The following is an 18,422-nucleotide window of genomic DNA, read 5'->3' as shown; positions in this document are numbered from 1 at the left end:
ACGACCTGGTTGCACCTGCGTGACCAACGACTCAACGCTGCCCGCCCAGGCCAGCGGGCAGAGCGCAGTTCAATTCGAGCCCGTGGACGTGGACGGGTGGGTCGACGGACGGACGGATGGCATTGCTTCCCGGCTGCGCGTGGCCATGGGAGCCCACGCGTGCACGCAAGCAAGCGCCGCCGGCGTCCCCGTCTCAGGCCGCGCGCCCTCGCTCCATAAAAAAACGGGGTCAAACCCCGGCAGATTCGCGCCGCTCCATGGGCTCCCGATGTTAACTGGGGGAGGTGCGGCGCACCGGCCCGCCGCCGCGTCCACGCTGAGGTGGAGGCGTGGAAGCTGGGAGCCTGGGTGGCTGGGAGGCTGGTCGCGGTCTCGCGGATAAGCGCGGCCGCCTCGCCGCGTCGCACCGACGCCGCGGCGTCATCTGCTGCTGGCTGCTGCTCATAGTCAGATCCTCATCCCAATCGTGCTCCCAGCTCTCATGTCAATGGATGGATGGATAACCCTATTCTAATTTCTAAGTCATCGTCGGTTCATCGCAAGAAAAGCACTCAAACCAGGTCCACCTCATTGCCACGCGGGACACGTGGATTTCAAAGAGCGTTTTTAAATGGGGAGTGGTTTTGCCTGCTCACGATCTCAGGAGCCAAGACAAAAGACTAGCTTTGTCTCAAGGTTGGCCCGTGCTGAACATTCGAATGTCACGAGACTTCCCGCGCTCCCCACAAAGGCAGGCTCTGCTCTGCCCTGCCCTGCCCTGACCTTTCGAACGGGAAAGAGTGTACTTACATCGGAACACACGTGCTTTATTTCATTATGTGTGCGTACACGCGTGTTATGAGCTATAGGAGAGTGGCATGGTTTCGTGCCGCGAGTTCACCGGCTCAGCGCCGCCGCGGGATAGACGGCGAGGGGGATCCGGACCCGGTGCTTCCTGTCGCCCCTGAGCACCACCTCGCCGAAGCTGAAGGCGTTGCCGGGCGCGGTGGTGTTGAGCACGATCCGCAACGTCCGCGCCGCCCCCGGCGTGATGGCGAACTCGGCGGGCGACACGCGCACAGCCACGCCCTCCGGCGCGCGCACGTACGCCATGTACGTCTCGTTGTGCGCGCCGACGCTGGTGACCCGCCGGTCCACGCGCCGCGACCCCACCAGGCTGGCCACCGTCACGCTCGGCGAGTTGAGGTCCGAGCACCAGCGCGCCGCCCCCGCCCCCGCCCGCGCCCGGGGAGGGCACGGCGCGCCCACCGCGCGGAGCACCGCGGCCTCGTCCACGCCGGGCACCGCGCACAGGAACTGGAGGTGGTCCCGGTACCCGGCGTCGAACACCAGGCCCGGGTCCAGGGCGCGCGCCGCGTTGACGGCGCCGGCGCCCATGTCGAACGGCGTCGCGGGGCCGAGGGAGCCCTCGTCGCCCCTCGCCATCAGGGGCCGCCCCGACCGGTCGGTCGCGTCCGCGCTCGTCATGATCGCGGACATGACCATGGCGGGGCTCCACGTCGGGTGCCTCTGCTTGATCAGGGCCGCCACCCCGGCGACGTGCGGGGCGGCCATGCTTGTGCCCGACAGCAGCGCGTAGTTCTCACCGTGGATCTCCGGCAGGGCGGAGCTCGTCGGGCTCCAGGCTCCCCATATAAGATGCCCTGGCGCCATGACGTTCGGTTTCAGCACCTCTGCTGGCTGCATCTGCGAGTTCTCCACGTCTGGTCCCCGCGACGAGTAATCGGCGACGACAGGTGCTTCTCCCGTGTAGGTAGCACGCCGTCCCTCCAGAATCCGGGCGGTGGCTCCGAAGCTGAGAACGTTTCCGTCTTCATCTCGAACCGTGTTATTGTTGTAGTACTGCATTAGAGCCTGCACCCAGTTGCGAAAGACAATGCAGTTTCAGTACAGATCCAATAGCTACTGTAACGCAAAACACAAGCTCTAGTATAACTGAATCAGGACCCAGGGACAGACAGATCGTTTTCTAATGACATTTTGCTTGTTCAGGAAATTACCCGCATGTCAGAACCCTTCAGGACTATGGCTGAAGGAACTGTTGTGGGAAATGTAGGCTCAAATTCAATGTCAACGTCGTGCGTAGAACGATCAGTGACAATGACTCCAGCAGCTCCAATTTTCTGAATTGTATCGACGATGCTAGCAAGGCTGACGTCATCATAGTAGTCTGATGAGTCGAACGTGCAAATAATCACCTTTCCCTGGACAAGAGGTTTGATGAAGATCCTTGGATCTCGGCATTTGTTAGCCCCTTCGTCGGTTGAATTCTCAACTATCACATCATCAGCCCATGCTAGTGGGTACATTATTTCACCTGGTGTTGGTGCTGGCACCACAGGCAAGAAGGGAGTCAAAACAAACAGTGGCACATTATGATATGGTCATTCATCGTTAAATCTACTTGAATGTGACACGTAACAGAATGATGCTGTAAGCTAGGATAGAAAACTCTTATCCTATCCAATATCCGCTACAATTCATAAATAGCATAAGGAAAAACTGGAGTTTATTGAATTGTGACTACAAATTGGCAAAAAGCTACTGATCAACAACCAAGACAGGTTGAAATGAATACCAGAAAGAGTGCCACAGGAGAATGCTTTCCCATTGCCAATTATGATTGATTTTCTATACTTCCGGTCTGTCGTCGAAGCAGCAACACTCAATATCCATGGGCTGAAAGAAACAACTGTGTTCTCATCGGGGCCTCCATTGCCAACTGCTTGAACAACTGAGACTCCAGCTTTGGTGGCAAGGAGAAGTTGTGCCTCAAGCAAATTGAGGAAAGATGCTGGCCCAGATGAAATTGAAGAAGGAGCCATAGAAAGACTTATAACATCCACACCATCCTCTACAGCCTACAAACAAGTAGCATAGGCAGTTTAGCATACAGCTACCGAAATTGAAGTAGTAGCTTTCCGTAGTAAAGAGTATATTATCTAAGAACCTGGTCGACTGCAGCTATCACATCTGACATATATCCACCGAAAGGATAGGCAGCTTTGTAGATTGAGAGTCTGTCAGGGCAATCAGAAGAGGGAACAAAGAGTGAGATTATATACATTGCTTCCCCCCTTTGCTTCCATTATCTGAAATGCTGAAAAAGGATTGCTCTTTCAATCTTCCTCACCGAGCTCCAGGGGCAATGCCGCTTGCATACCCAAAGCTGTAGCCTCTGGATATTACTGGCGTATGGAAATTCCCAGCTGCAATCGATGCGGTGTGGCTGTGAAGATATTGGTATGATCAGCCGGTGACACATTCTGTGGTTAAAAATGAATTAACAGAGTCATCAACATAGTAGATAATTGCACACACCTGCCATGACCATCTGAATCGTAAGGAGATGCATAGTGAATTGTAGCATTGAACTCTCCAGTCGCTTGAGCAGCACGCGCAAACCACCTAGCTCCCACTATCTTACCACTGCATGAATCTGGAGGAAACCTATTCCCAGCACGACACATTCCTTTGAAACTAGCTGGTGGTGATTTTGCTTGGCTTGACATGTTACTGCTAACAAAGCTTGGGTTCTTGGGGTCGATGCCAGTATCAATCATGCCAATCACCACCCCATCACCAGAATTTTCAGCACCACCCAGGAGTGGCCAGACTCCACTAGCTCCAATGTAATTTGGAGTGTGTGTTGTCATCTTGGTCATTTTGATGTCTTCTTGGATAAGTCTAACTCCTTTTGCACGGCTAAGAATTCTAACCGTCTGTTACACATTTAACAGATATTAATCTCAATGGAAACAAGCAACCGTCTTTCACTAATAAGATCATCAACTCTTTAAGAAAACTTGCAAAAGGATGGCAAAGTATAAGAGCAAACGGATTTGCATTTGATCATTGATGAGTTTTGTGATGCTGCGATGGCATCATCATGTCTTTTATGGGTCTTAGTTTGCAAGTACACAGAGAGATTAAGTCATATACTACTCATTTCTCAGAAAATAAAGTGGATCAGATTTATTTTATTGAGGGAAACTGCGGTAGAGTAGAAGCAAATCTGGACCGGACTTTATGAATTCAATGCAAAAATACTCCTGATAATATTACAAAATAACCAGAATTTGCATGAGCTCGCCTATATCGTTTATATTATGTCTATATGTTATTATGTATCTCTGCAGATCCAATCATGATTTATGTATGCACTTATATGTTATTCCTGGTACTGGAAATTCTATTCTATCAGGTGAGGGAATGAGAGCTCGTTGTAGAACACTTTTCTTATTTCCCAGACTGAATATCAAGTAACAGACTAAAGAATAGAAGTAATGTCGTTATGCACTTTTGGGATTAAGAAAAAGGCACCTTCTCAGATTCAGCATGGAGAGCAAATCCATTAATCAAGTGAGTGTAACTGTACAGTTTCTTGTAAGATCCTATTGGGAGAAATGAGTCCAGGAAGCTGTCATGCTTTGTTGTGGCCACTCGTTTGTACTTCTGAGCTTCCTCGCCTCTCCTGAATGAAATTCTTTTGTTAAGTGTACTTCCCTTCCCGGAGATAACATAAGTCAACCTATACCTATACAGAAAACACATACATGACATGCTTGCGGTTCACTTTGTAAGAAATGACTGGATCATCCTCCATCACCACCAGATAAACCTTGGCAGATACATGAGACGGACCACAATTCAGGCTGAGGAAAGCAAGAATTGAACAGAACAGTAGAGATGGCTTGAAAAATGCCATAACGGTAGTGTCACTGAATAGTTGTATGAAGCCTTCCAAAACTCCTATGCTTGAATGTAGGTGCTTATATAAGTGCGAGAGCAGGACTCATGTAAAAGAATGTTAGGTGGGGATTAGAGGGAAATAAAATGAAGCACGCACCTGATACATCAAGAATTGTGTTGCTCGTCTCTGAACCACCAAATGCACGCAATGGGCGCTTCCTGAATTCCATGTGCCTTTCTTTAACTACTTGCCTGGTGAAATCCAACCGCTGGGGGGGGGGGGGGGGGGGGGGGGGGATATGAGAAAGCGTCCTATATAAGGCATGCAACCGGCGCAGTCCACCAAACCGATATTATCAATGACAACACATTGCTGTTTATTTAGATTAGTTTTACAGAGGCATATAAAGAACTAAATCATAGGTGAACGAACCATGTATCTTGTCTGCTTACCTACAAAGGCTAGACACTAGCATGCTTTGCGTGGCAGCAAGAACCTGCCTAGTTTTTCAAATCACCTCCTTTGTGTACAAACATTTGATTTCGAACCACTAACCACAATAGACTTGTGAGCCCGTGACACTGTTCTTTCGCATCAAACAAACATATAAAGATATAGGCTTCCTACCCGCGCGACCAAATCACACGGGAACACCCTCTTTGTGCCGGCTGAAGAGGGAAAAGAAAACATTCACAACACCAGGCCAACGTCGCCGCCGCAAAATCACCAGGTACTTCGCAAACGTCAGGTACTCAACAGTTTTACCTAGGGACACGAGTAGACCAGTAGGGCCAGCTCGGCTCGGCTCGGCTTGAGCTGGCTCGATAAGATTACGAGCTGGCTCGGCTCAGCTCGTCATTACAACGAGCTAAAAGTTGGGCTCGGCTCGTTTACCAGCTCGGGCTGGCTCATTTAGCTCGTGAGCCAGCTCGAATGCTTCCTCCTCCTAATTGTGCTGCTGGCGGTGGGGTCGAGTGGCCGAAGCCTGGTACGACTGCGTGGGGCCGCTGCGACGAGCGCGGCACCGACGCCGCTGCCTGCCTAGCTGGCCGGCGGGGGCCAGGGAGAGCCAGGAGGGGAGGGCGAGGAGGAAGGGAGGCGGGCGGCTGGGCGCCCGTGCGGCCGCCGCTATTCATGGCCGCGGATTGTGGGGAGTGGGGCCCGAGGCGACGGGGATCTAGGCCGTCTCCGGCGTGCCGAGGTGCGCGGTCGGAGCCTGGTGCGGCCGCGCGACGAGGTGCGCGGCGGCCGCGGCGCTGCACCGTTCCCGCTGGCCTAGCTGGCCGGGCAAGGCCTCGGGAGAGCCGGAGGGGAGGGTGCGGAGGTCGGGAGCGGCCGTGCGGTGGCCGGGGGGCGGGCCGCGTGGGAATCGGGGAGGGAGACGGGAGAGATTGATGGAGCTAGCCGTTCGGCTGGACTAAAACCAGCGGCTGGGCTCAACAGCTGCCGTTGGGCTGAATTACCGGGCTTGCTGCGGTTCAACTTGTCTAACATGCTGAAGCGGAGTCAGCAAAAGACACAGTAAGTCAGTAAGGGTCCGTTTGGTTGGCTGCATTTACTGTACCCGCGCGACTGTAGATGAGGTATTATGCTGATTTTACTGTTCACACACTATCACTGTAGTTGTGTTGTATCATAGCTATGGATCTTATCTATTTATCTGCAAATGAACGGCTAGAAACACACTGAGGCCGTGTTTAGTTCGAACGCAAAAAAAAATTTGCAATGAAATCTTACTAATTTCAAGTACTAAATAAAGTCTATTTATAAATTTTTTTGGATAGCTGGGTTGTAAATCGCGAGACGAATCTAATTATGCTAATAAATCCATGATTAATTAATAATTAGTTGATGATTACTGTAGCATCACTGTTGCAATTATGAATTAAGTAGGCTCATTAGATTCGTCTCGCGATTTACAGTCCATCCATACAAAAAGTTTTGTAAATAAATTTTATTGTGTCGAAACATTCGATATGATGTTTTTTTTGCGTTTACGAGTTTATTAGGGTGAAAGTCACCGCTACAACTGTGTTTCGCTGACTTGTCTTCACCAAGTCAGTGAATGCACGGTGGGTGTCTGCAGCAGCAGCTGCTGCCCAGCCACCACACCACCAGCCGAATACATTTTAGGATGCTGGGCAGTTCATTTTGGCTCGCGAGCTAGATCCAGTTGGCTCGGTAATGAATCGAGCTAAATATTGCACTTGGCTTATTAATATTTTCTATCGAGTCGAGTCACCGACCAGCAGAGTTGAGTGAGCTATCGAGCCATGAATTTTTCATGCAACCTTTTATGTGTCAGACTTGGCTGTCAGATGATAGAAGTGAATGGTAATAATCATTGGATGTAACAGCAGACTTTTTGGGGATGTTAAAAAACTCATTTTGAACCTGAATCTTGTACTTCACAGTTCACACAACAAATCAACAGAGCGCCGAGCAATCAAATTGCGAAAGTGTCTCTGATTGTGTGATATTTCATCGGCGTACAAGGTCTCAGTTTCAAATTGAGTTTTGAAAGTGTGACTAGCACAGTTCACACAACAAATCAACAGAGCAGTAGTTGGAAACTGAGAGCATGTGCATGTGTGACTTTTGCTATTGGAAATTGGAATTTAGGTCCTGTTCGTTTCCAGGAAGCTAAACTTTAGCTCTATCATGTTAAAGATATTTTTATTATTTAAAATATTAAATAAAATTTAATTAGACTTTGTAATCCTATCAAATACCTTGTATAGTTATTTAGAGTATTAAATAAAATTTAATAAATTATTTTAAATTTTATATTATTATTAGAAATATTAAATAAAAATTAATTACACTGTCGCCTTGAGCTTGGATGTTTTGGTAGGCCCAAGACGGACTTAGGTGAGGTGTTGGTTTAATGGGCCAACGAGTACTCAAACTTGTATGGGCTGGGCCAGATAGGCTATATATGGACTGAACTTTCTTACATGCTACTGGGTCAAGTTTTGATTGCAGCCCAAAACGATAATACCAAAACTAAACTAAACTAATACAGAGAATCCTATCTAAAAAAAACTAATACAGAGAATCATTCCTTATCAAGCAGGTTCAGGTTGCTAATGCATAATGAGGAGCAGATTATCTAATAAATACATTCCTGTAACCAAATGTAGTGAAAATAATCGAACAGTTTCTCTCCCTAAGTAGTAAGAAACATATGTGTTCTGAAAGAAATAACACCACCTAAAAAAACTAGGAGTCGCATTCTCCCTCACGTCTACTTGACGGGTGCAGCAGTAGCGCTGCAGCGCAATACAAAATCCACAACGTCTCTGACTTGGAGCCTAAACAAATCACAATCTTTTCCAGTATGTGTATGCCTGATGCATCCTGATCTTAACTACGTCCACGCATGTTAGCAAAAGTAGCGTACCCACATGGACATGGGAATGCAGTTTGGCTAGGATATCATTCTATTCCAAAGGGCAGGCTAGGGAGCATCAAGCGTGCCTACACCTGTAGCATCTAACCTACGCCTCCCCTTTGTGATTAACAAGGAGATTCCAAATCCGTGCCAAATCAAAGGATTAACAATTGCAAAGTCGCCTCATCTTTCTCTCGGGACCATCATTAGTGCCAGCCTCTGCGAGTGTGTGCCTGCGTGTTCTTCATTCCTCCGGAAACCCCCTATAGTGACAGCCGCTATACGAGCATCCAAGGGTTCCTGCGCGGCTAGCCGCAGCCCGCAGATCGATCGATCGCTGGTGCTTCTTGCAAGCTTTTTTTTTTCGTCGACCTTTTCTCAGGTATTATACGGTGTGCAAATAAATCTGTTCTTTGTAGCAGTGATCTTGATGCTTTCATGCAGCAGTTCGTCTGTATATATCTTTCAGAGCATCATCAGACTAATCATTTTATGCTCTCTGAATCTTTGACTACTCTGGACATCGCCTGGCCTCTCTTTCAAGTCGTTAGATCATTGGTTCTATCCTCCTATGTTATCTTTCTACAGAGATTGCGTCGTGGAAAAGCTCATCAAGGTTCCTTCGAAAAAGAAGCTGATCAGGGTTGTATCACAGTACATTGTCTCACTTCCAGAACAGTTTCTTTTCCCCTAATAATTCAATACAATCGTCTGACGCCTTTTCTCAACCCTTTTAAAATAAATAATTACTAGGTTTAGGATTAGTTATGGATGCTGCAACTCTTATTGTTTTTTTATAGATATTGTTTGCTAATTGCTGTAATTTGTTTCTGCATTTTCTCTCTTTTCAGTTCAGCTCTGGCATTTAGTCTTGTAATTGAAAGTTGGTAGCTACACATTGATATTTGTACTACTTGCAGGAAACAAAACTCAAAACGACATCTTCTTCAGGCAGATAAAAATAACTCCTTGGAGTAACCTGCAGCTGACAGTGCCTGTGGCGTGCTCTCTCCTCCGAGGAGCCAATTGCACGTCGACACGTCGCCGTGCTCATGCACCTTGTGGTGTCTAGTACATGGTCATTAGTATGTTGGTGGTCCGATGGTCTCCTTATAGGGCTCATGTAGATTTGACCTCCCTGCTTTACATTAAGCACTATAAATGTTGCCCTGCCAGACCAGGTGTCAACATGAGAGGTACAGGAATCTGTGCTCTACATCCTAGTATTGATTTCATCACCATTTATAAACAGCCACAAGATCCATCCACATCTACCTGCCGAAAGCCTGAATCCTGTGCCATGTGTGAGCTTCAGTCATAGCAGCATAGAAAATGCAGGAGCCGTCAGAAATCGCACATTTACATGTACCAGTGAGCTGCTGGTGTGTGTATACAGGATTAAGTAAATGAAGGCGAGTCCAGAATATATGCCTGAATCTGCAACCATCTTTTATTCTGGTAAGAAATGCATTCAGACGAAATTATACCTCTAAAAAAGATGAAATTATTACCCAACACATTTCACTACACGACTTTTCGAAAGCTTTCAGAGAAGTAATGGCGCAAGAACAGCATCTCGCGCTGCAGCTAACAGCTGCTAGCCCTCTCCAACTGAGTTGGGCATGTGCGTGCTCTGGTTGGAGTGCTTTTCGAGGCCAACGACGAACACATGGCTCGCGCACGGACGAACTGTGCCCTCCTGGCATTGGACAGGCCACGGCGCACGCTGAGCTCACAGCGGTCGTGCACAGCGAGCACCGAGCAGCAGCAAGAGACAGGTCCTTGATTTTGAAGCCGCTCCACAACGCGGGCCGTGTTCAGTTCTCAAAATCAAAATTCCAAAAAAAAATTTCGGCATGCAAACTTAAATCTAGATGAAATAAAAAACGCATTGCGACTGCTGTCTGTAAATGGCGAGACGAATCTAATGAACCTAATTAGACTGTAATTAGATGCTAAATTGCTACAGTAATACTACAGTAAATAATCTCTAATGACAGATTAGTTAGGCTCATTAGATTCGTCTCGCGATTTACAGACGAGTACTATAATTATTTTTGTGATTAGTTTATGTTTAGTACTTCAAATATAAAAAAAATGACTTTTCGAAAAATTTAAAAAGCCGCAACCAAACACGGCCGCGAGCTAGATACTCCACTAGAGCCAGTAGGCAAAGGGTTTCCCCCAGTTCCCAAGAACTTGAATGCTCTCCTGATCTATTCTCTTATAAATAGTAGCGAGCTCGATTCGATCGTCCCGGCTACGTCCACCCAGCTGGCCACTGATCAAAGAAACCGTCAAGAAGATAGCCAGGGAGGAGAAGAGAGGGAGGGAGCCACGAAGAAAGCTAGCTAGGCGGCGGGGCCAATGGCGCTGCGCGACGTGCTGCTGTCGATCGCGCAGACGCCGCACCGGCTGCGGAGGAGGGCTCTGGTGACGTGGACGCCGGCGCAGGAGCTGAACGAGGTGCGGGACCGGTCGGGGGCGCGCATGAAGCGGCGGCTCGAGTGGTACGACCTCGTCGGGCTCGGCGTCGGCGGGATGCTCGGCGCGGGGGTCTTCGTCACCACGGGGAAGGTGGCGCGCGACACCGCGGGGCCCGCCGTCTTCGCGTCCTACGTCATCGCCGGAGTCTCCGCGCTGCTCTCGTCCTTCTGCTACGCCGAGTTCTCGGTGCGCGTCCCCGTCGCCGGCGGCGCCTTCAGCTACCTCAGAGTAACGTTCGGTAATTCATAAACCCTTTTCCTCGCTCATCACCCTGCTGGTTCCACGCTGCCTGCAGTTAATTAAAACAAACTGAAGAACATTCAGCGCCACCGTTCCTGTTGAAACTACTACTGAAATTGTTATGAGAACAATATGAATTCCGTGCTAGATGCTGTTCATGGTCTTCCGACGAACTACTACTACCGTTTTTTTTTTGCATAACATGTATCTGAAGATTGGAAATGCAATAGTCAATATATGTACCATACTAAAATGATTAATGTCCAAGCAAAGGACAAATAAGTAGATTGGACAAAGGAAGCAAAAAAAAACCATTTATCTTATTTTGTCAGGCGAGTTCGTGGGGTTCTTTGGTGGAGCCAGCATTCTGATGGAGTACGTGCTGTCGAACGCGGCGGTGGCGAGGAGCTTCACGGACTACCTGGCCTCGACGTTCGGGGTCACGGAGCCCAACGCGTGGAGGATCGTCGTCGCCGGCATCGCGGAGGGGTACAACGCGCTGGACGTGCCGGCCGTCGCGCTCATCGTCCTCATAACCGTATGCTTGTGCTATAGGTAAATGCAGGCGCGGCACATTACTAAACCATATTTAATTTAATTTATAGCTCGTATCGCATTATTAAGCTTCCTTTTATTTGTCCGCTGATAATGTATTTTTCTCTTCGTTAGCATGTGGTTCTGCGTTCTTAGTTCCTATATATATTTTATGACAACACAACAGTAGTACAATGCAAGTTCTGTGCGTGCATGATGGACTTACCATCAGTGTGCGTCTGATAGATGACACATGGACGTACAAGTACACACCCTGCTCTTTTGATTTTTTTCTCCCCCCAAATTAAAAATATTAGGCAGAGATCAGCAGAACACATGTAGCAGCAGAAAAATGGCTGGCATTGGCCAGACTGGTTTAATTTGCAACTGTTGCAGCACCAAGGAGAGCTCGATGCTGAACATGGTGCTCACGGTGTTCCACCTGCTCTTCTTCGCCTTCATCATCGTGGCCGGCCTGTGGAACGGCAGCGCGAGGAACCTCGTGCGGCCGCACGGGCTGGCCCCCTACGGCGTCCGCGGCATCCTGGACGGCGCGGCCATCGTCTACTTCAGCTACATCGGGTACGACTCGGCATCCACCATGGCCGAGGAGATCCGGGATCCTGCCCGCGCGCTCCCCGTCGGCATCGCCGGCTCGGTGCTTGTCGTGTCCGCGCTCTACTGCCTCATGTCCGTCGCCCTCTGCGTCATGCTGCCCTACACCGAGGTGACCATGCGGAGGTGTTGCGTTGCCTTCCGATCGATCTAACGGTACGGTGTGCTGCTTGTTCTTCTCGATATCGGCTCACCGTGCGGTGCATTGGAGGTGCAGATAACGGAGACCGCGCCGTTCTCGTCGGCGTTCAGGGAGAAGGTGGGCTGGAGGTGGGCGAGAAGCGTGGTCGGCGCCGGCGCGAGCATCGGCATCGTGGCGTCGCTGCTGGTGGCGATGCTGGGGCAGGCCAGGTACCTGTGCGTGATCGCCAGGGCGCGCCTGGTGCCGTCGTGGCTCGCCAAGGTCCACCCTTCCACGGGCACTCCTATGAACGCCACCATTTTTCTAGGTATCCAAGACGACGCTACTAAATCTTTCAAATTAAACAGCATCAATTTATTCAGCATTTATTGCAATATGGGTCAGTGCGTCATACCTCTTCAATCAAGATGCACTAGTTCTACGTGTTGAATACAGTAGTTGTCTTAAATAATTTCTGCAAGTCTAGTATCAGCATTGGAGTAGAAGTGCGTCCTTTTTAAATCCACAATGGGGAGTAGAGTGATTGAGATGGTTACAAACAAATAGTATGCTCTAGCAAGTACTAATGGTTAAAGTCACAGGCTTACGAACCACAAGGCCCGAAAGATAACTTACAAAAATAAACCTAGTCTAGCCGAGTGAGATGTACAATAAGCAAACCCTCTCGCCCTAGCTCTGAGCCTTGCTTTTCTTTTCATGCTCTGTATGGACTTCCAACATTTCTGGGCAAAGTTCATATAACAAGTAGTGTCACCCGTGATTGAGACAAACTTACTGTTTCTATAGGTCAAGCAGTTTAAGATCAGTACATGTAACTTTAATGAGATCAAGGTCTTGTGAATGTAAAATCTCAACAACGGTATATTCACGTTCATAGATGTATCACAAGATAAAGCAGATTACGTCCAACAAATACATTCCAATCCACTAGCCAGCATCTATTTTTTTCGCAGTACTTTCTAGTTAACCGTCAAGCACTTTCGTTGCCCAGGCTTCTGCACTGCATCATTAGCACTCTTCACGGAGCTGCAGATAGTGTTTGAGATGATATCAATCGGGACACTGCTGGTCTTCTACCTAGTGGCCAACGCACTCATCTACCACCGGTATGTGAAGGTCGGCGTGAACCGCCCGCTCCATGTCCTCCTCTTCCTGCTGCTACTCACGCTGAGTTCTCTCGGCTTCTCCCTCTCGAGGAAGATCGACGGGTGGTGCAGATGGGGGATGGCATTGTTCGGGGCCATCTCCATAGCAATCACCGCAATCTTCCATTGCACAGCACGGCAGGACATCGCTGGACCACCATCAGAGTGGTCGGTCCCTCTGATGCCGTGGCCTGCTGCTGCATCTGTCTTCCTGAACGTGTTCCTGATAACCACCCTCAAGATGAGGTCCTATCAGAGGTTCAGCATCTGGAGCCTTGTGATCATAGTCTTCTATGTATGCTATGGGGTGCACTCTACATACTCTGCAGAAGAAAATGACATCAATGCAATGATCCATCATTCAAATCTGGACATATCTTAGCAGCAGTAGGGTAATTATATGCCACAAGTTACATTTGAGATCAATAGATAGCAATTAGGACATCTTGGAGATGGTCCCAGGCCTAAAGAAGATGGTGCAAAACATAGGCTTACTTTTGCTTTAGGTTAATCTCTCCTTTTCCTGCTTTTGTGCTTGCCGATTGGCCCAAAACTATTGGCATCTACCTACTTTTCTCTAAGTGTATATGCGGGATTGTGCAAGGCATGTGTTTGTTTGACCAGAGACCTGAATTTATCTATTTTCACCACAACAAATGGCAATGCAAGAGTACATGGAAATATCAAACATGAGCAGAATGACTGATTTGTCCCAGCTAGAAGCTGCTTTCAGGTGCAACTAGCCATACCTGCGGATGGGACAAGAGATGAGGATACAAAGCAAGATAATCATATCCAAGTTCACTGGAATTTATATCCAAGAAATGCACAAGATTTCATTTGCGTACTTAGGAAAAAATCACTATTCATGAAACATGGGAGGATTAAGTTAAAAGATGTTCTGGCAGCGCTCCTGCCTTAAGTTCAAAAAAAAAGTTAAAAGATGTTCCCTTTCTGTTTAACTCTCAAGGAGAGAACTAAAGGAAACTGAAATGCATATTCTGTGTTCAGAGAAATTAATGATGCTATTTCGCTCACACTATTTCCATAACCGTATAGCAAGGATTCATATGGATAGCACAAACACATGGATACCATTAGCTCTCATGTAATACAGTTTGATGCCTAAATGTTACTCCAAGAACAAACAGATCGTATGCGCACATCCTCTACTGGTCCAAGAAAAGATGTCAACTAGAGGTGAGTTCTCACAAACAGCCATGGCAGAAGTGTTCAGTTTTGTGAACTAAAGTAATGATATAAATGAAAACAGACACCATACAAATCTCAAAAAATACATCATTCATTGTGAAAGAAGAGCATGTTCATGGTATATTACACAAAAGGACCCACGAGACGAAAATATTCAGTAGACTAGCCTTTTAAATAATGTTATCCGATTAACCTAAATAATGCTTCCTATACAGAATCGTATCAAAATTTTAAGGACCACACAAGATAGAATGCGGAAGTAAAGCCGAACATCATGGAGCGAGTTCCTGCTTTTAGACCAGCGTGCATCGTCGAGTCAATGTGCATACCTCAGTTTTCATTTGTTGATGCTAATCTCAAGTGGTAGCCCAATTGTCGAACAGCACAGTTAGCTAAAGGAGTGGATGCCAGCATACGAAGGGACCACATACTATGATGGTGGTCCTAGATCATATGTAAGTGGTGCCTTCATCTGCAGCAAATCAGCTGACACCAAATGGAACTGTTAGTTTTGGGTAGTGGACAGATAAAACCTTTCCTGTATATAAACTTATAGTCCTTGGAAAGCTTTAAGTATCCATTTAGTGTTCTCACTGGATAAGAAGATTCTAAACAATAACAAGATAACTGTAGCAGGTCGCGGGATATATAAAATTCCCAACTATTGCCATTCGGAGTAACTAAAAATTTCAGCTCAACAGAAAGCCTAAGGGCTAATAGATAACCGAAATCATTTGCCCTTCCCTCTAAGAAGTGCATATAACAAATGTGAGTAATATGTAACAAAAAGGATAAGTATCATATAAAACGTAAAATCTCCTGGAAAAGCAGGAAGCAGAAAAGATACCATAGATCAGTAATGAACAAATTCATGCACACGCAGAAACATATTTGTTAAGGAAAAGGAATGAAAGGAGAAACAGAACATCAACAGAATTGTTGTTCACAGAAACAGAAATGTTCATTACACAAGGAAATACATAAAGATAATTAATAAGATAGCATGCATATATCCAAAGAATTTTCTCTTTCTTAACAAAAGTTGGTTAATGAAGGATAAAAATGAAGGTTGGGATAGTAGCCTATAAGCACCGCAATGAATCTTTATGAAACATCTAATTGCCAACACAATCCATCATGCAGCTAAGAGAACATATTCTCTTCTGATACTATGCAAACTCTAAAGTAGAACATGTTATAAGGAATAACCTTGTTATATAAAGAAGAAAAATGTAGAATTCATCTCCAATTTTGCAATACATGTAGATATGAGAAGTGAACACAAACTTGTCTCTAGTCACCTTTGTACAGAAATCTTCATGTGCCCATCAGAGTTTTCTTTAGGATTTTACCTTGGGTACCAATAATATTCAAAATGTATATATGAAGCAAGCAATCATCGGGGTACCAATATGGCCTGATCCTTTTTCCGTTTGTAATTTGCTTGAAAGGGTCACAAAAATACGTCAACCTTCAGGATAGGGTTATATTCAGGATAGTGATTTCTCGATTTCTTCAGTACTCCAATTGGATATGCCAAATATTCAGCCCCACAAAGTGAAAACTCTAGCAGAAGTAAAAAAGGATGCTACTCTGCTGGGGCGTGACTAAAAAGGAAACCTTGGCATGACTGGGTTCAAACTTCAAAGCATATAGGCTGGTCCAACCATCGAAGTAAAACCCAGTAGTGAGTTCATTCAGCGTCTCATAAGAAAAACAGGAAAGATACCCGATCATACTATCAGCCACGGCTGAAGCGCCAAGGTACTAGCAAAAGGAGAAATGTTACAGTTGCTGACAAACGACATCTCCAGTTCATCCTTTTGGTTCATACATTCGGCTTATTATGCAAAAGGTAACAAAGGTTTTCATGCTGTATGTCAGTAATATAGAAGAGACATGTGCGTTCTTTCTTCTCAGGTAAATAAAAGTCCAGGTAGCCCCAAACACAATTGTCATCGACAACATTCAATGTTCTAGAGCTGTTATTTTATCATAGTATATGTTACTTTTTTTCAGAACATAAAAGTTAACAAATTCAAGCAAAATTGACATGAAAATGGGAAGATAACTTGTTCTTCCATAAAAAAACGCCCTTTTCAGCAAATACAAGACTGCAAAGCACTAAGATTTGTCCACTTCAACCACATCACAGATCCATCACAGCTACTACATATGAACAGCTCTAAGAAACTCCTAAACGAGCCATTACGAAACGAGGAAAAGGAAGAAAACTTGAGAGGAGACACCTTTGCGCCACCACTTTACTCCAAGGCGTCGACGATGCGACCCACGAACGCGTCCATGAGCCTCCGCTGCGCATCAAGGTGCCGGAGCGCCATCTCCATGCGCATCCTCTGCGTCTCCCTGGCGGCCTCCATCCTCCTCTCCTCCGCCCGCAGAAACCCCTCTCCGATGGCCCTCAGCGCCCCCACCACGTCGCTCAGTCCATCCTCGTCCCCGGCATCGCCCCGCCTCCTCTTCCTGGGCGGGGAGGCGGGAGGGGAAGGGGGAGACGGCGGAGAAACTGCCGGCGGTGGCGATGGGGACAGGGAGGGGGACTGGGACTGCGACTTGGAGAAGAAGGGCGGGGAAGGTCCGTCGAGGAGATCGATGGCGTCGAGAAGCGGGCAGGGGCGGCGGCGGCTCGATCGGAGGCGGCGGCGGAGCTTCTCAACCTTGTGGCGGCACTGCCTGGCGGTCTTGGACGGGGCGGCCGTGGCCACGGCGGCCCAGTCGGCGGAGGTCAGGTGCTCCCGGCCGACGGCGAGGCGGCGCGCCGTGTAGGCCCGGGCGACGGCGAGGGTCTCTTCGGGCGTCCAGCACGGGGGCGGCACGCGGCGGCCGGAGGCGGGGGCGGGGGGAGAAGGGGAAGGGGAGGCCATGGCGGGGGTGGACCTGGCGTGGATGGGGACGCGGTGGTGGAGGACGGCATGGTGCGGTGGGTTATAACGGAGGCGTTCCCCTTAGGCGGCAACAGGTGGCGGTGGGTGCACGCGGGCGGCGGTGGGCGGCGGCGGCGGCGGCGCCAACCGCGGGGGCGTGGGGGCACCATGACCGACACCCCGCGCGCGGCGCGGGCCGTGCGACTCGTAATATTTTCGCTGTGGGCTCCCCCTCTTGGGCGGCTGGTGGAGGGCGGCCGTCGGATGATCACGGGCGAGCCGTGGATTCCTCTCTCTTCTTCTCCGTGGCTGCCGCTGCCCTGCCGCGATCCCCACCGGGTTCAAAGTTTTGCCGGGGGGCGAAATGGAATTTGTCCTCTGTGGCGAGCGGTGGTCACGTCGTGCGATCGGCCGCGCGCGGCGGCATGCGGCGCCGTGCGAGGTACGACCTAGGGGGCAGAGTGGGGTGGCGTGCGGCAGCGGCAAGGCGGCTCGCGCGGCGCGGCCTCGGCGGGCGCGGAGGGAGGGGGCCCGTATGCGACCAAGGAAACCGACGGGGGCGCCGAGCCGCCGATGCCGACGCGCGGCGTGGGCGCGACGTCCGCGTGTTTCGTGCGTGGGCGACGCGGGGCGGGTGGAGCCGAGCGCGCGACGGAGGGATCGGGACGCCGGCGTGGTGCGGATACGGTGCGGTGGGCTGCACACGGTTGACACGGGGCCCCCGGTGGGAAGGCCGGCTGCGGTGGCCGCGTGCCGTGCGTTTGAAAGCCGGCTGCGGCGGCCGCGTGCGCGGTGGGTTTGACGAGGGGTCCGTGGTCGCGGGCGCCGGCCGGGACCCGGCAGCGTGGAACGTCGAGCGCGTTTGGGACGGGAAAGCAAGCTGCCGACGCGGTAGCAAAGCAAGAGCGGTCCGGACACGGACCTCGGTCGAGTTGGCCATCAGCGGCTGCTCGAGAAACTCCTGACCAATTGTTGTACTACTAGTACGTGATGATCCAATAGAGCACAGTCCGTATCAATTGTCAGTGAAAAAAACACATTTCTTCGTACTCTCTCCGGACGAGCTAAGTAGCTT

At 49.0% G+C, this 18,422-nt stretch overlaps 3 protein-coding genes across 8 annotated transcripts; 1 reads left to right on the top strand and 2 right to left on the bottom strand.

The window, feature by feature from the left end:
- Positions 1–785: 785 nt before the first annotated feature.
- Positions 786–6,100, bottom strand: LOC120641402 (subtilisin-like protease SBT2.5). 3 transcript variants are annotated; one of them, XM_039917505.1, is made up of 10 exons: positions 5,146–6,100; positions 4,850–4,961; positions 4,557–4,621; positions 4,324–4,474; positions 3,322–3,722; positions 3,134–3,229; positions 2,951–3,020; positions 2,579–2,861; positions 2,001–2,329; positions 786–1,854 (listed from the first exon to the last, which is right to left on the bottom strand). In XM_039917505.1, exons 2-10 carry the CDS (start codon positions 4,856–4,858, stop codon positions 877–879), a joined length of 2,382 nt encoding a protein of 793 aa, XP_039773439.1. In that variant the 5' UTR covers positions 4,859–4,961; positions 5,146–6,100; the 3' UTR covers positions 786–876. The 3 variants fall into 3 exon arrangements, with proteins under 3 accessions (XP_039773439.1, XP_039773440.1, XP_039773438.1); XM_039917506.1 differs by lacking the exon at positions 4,557–4,621 and having other exon boundaries at positions 4,324–4,537; XM_039917504.1 differs by lacking the exons at positions 4,850–4,961; positions 5,146–6,100 and having other exon boundaries at positions 4,557–4,836.
- A 4,233-nt stretch (positions 6,101–10,333) lies between these two features.
- On the top strand, positions 10,334–13,831 carry LOC120641400 (cationic amino acid transporter 6, chloroplastic-like). The gene is made up of 5 exons (XM_039917499.1): positions 10,334–10,812; positions 11,147–11,369; positions 11,745–12,075; positions 12,181–12,412; positions 13,097–13,831. Exons 1-5 carry the CDS (start codon positions 10,455–10,457, stop codon positions 13,630–13,632), a joined length of 1,680 nt encoding a protein of 559 aa, XP_039773433.1. The 5' UTR covers positions 10,334–10,454; the 3' UTR covers positions 13,633–13,831.
- LOC120641401 (extensin-like) lies at positions 12,901–17,773 on the bottom strand. Of its 4 annotated transcripts, XR_005662261.1 has the most exons (3): positions 16,712–17,771; positions 14,792–14,948; positions 12,901–13,573 (listed from the first exon to the last, which is right to left on the bottom strand). XR_005662261.1 is itself a non-coding variant. In XM_039917502.1 (2 exons), the coding sequence occupies exon 1, from the start codon at positions 17,345–17,347 to the stop codon at positions 16,727–16,729; it is 621 nt and encodes a 206-aa protein (XP_039773436.1). In that variant the 5' UTR covers positions 17,348–17,771; the 3' UTR covers positions 12,901–13,573; positions 16,712–16,726. The 4 variants fall into 4 exon arrangements, 3 of the variants coding, with proteins under 3 accessions (XP_039773436.1, XP_039773435.1, XP_039773437.1); XM_039917502.1 differs by lacking the exon at positions 14,792–14,948; XM_039917501.1 differs by lacking the exon at positions 12,901–13,573 and having other exon boundaries at positions 14,328–14,948.
- Between the last annotated feature and the right edge of the window lie 649 nt (positions 17,774–18,422).

Source organism: Panicum virgatum, chromosome 7K, assembly GCF_016808335.1.
Source record: "Panicum virgatum strain AP13 chromosome 7K, P.virgatum_v5, whole genome shotgun sequence".
Lineage (NCBI taxonomy): Eukaryota > Viridiplantae > Streptophyta > Magnoliopsida > Poales > Poaceae > Panicum > Panicum virgatum.
The sequence above is the reverse complement of the archived record's forward strand: the minus strand, read 5'-3'. Positions and strand labels throughout refer to the sequence as shown.

Coding starts and splice junctions, on each gene's coding strand:
- LOC120641400 (XM_039917499.1), top strand. CDS start 10,455: ATGGCGCTGCGCGACGTGCTGCTGTCGATCGCGCAGACGCCGCACCGG. Junction 10,813..11,146: donor CTACCTCAGAGTAACGTTCG/GTAATTCATAAA, acceptor TTATTTTGTCAG/GCGAGTTCGTGGGGTTCTTT. Junction 12,413..13,096: donor GAACGCCACCATTTTTCTAG/GTATCCAAGACG, acceptor TTCGTTGCCCAG/GCTTCTGCACTGCATCATTA.
- LOC120641402 (XM_039917504.1), bottom strand. CDS start 4,708: ATGGCATTTTTCAAGCCATCTCTACTGTTCTGTTCAATTCTTGCTTTC. Junction 3,021..3,133: donor GGCATTGCCCCTGGAGCTCG/GTGAGGAAGATT, acceptor TTGCCCTGACAG/ACTCTCAATCTACAAAGCTG. Junction 2,330..2,578: donor CTCCTGTGGCACTCTTTCTG/GTATTCATTTCA, acceptor CTGTGGTGCCAG/CACCAACACCAGGTGAAATA.
- LOC120641401 (XM_039917503.1), bottom strand. CDS start 17,347: ATGGCCTCCCCTTCCCCTTCTCCCCCCGCCCCCGCCTCCGGCCGCCGC.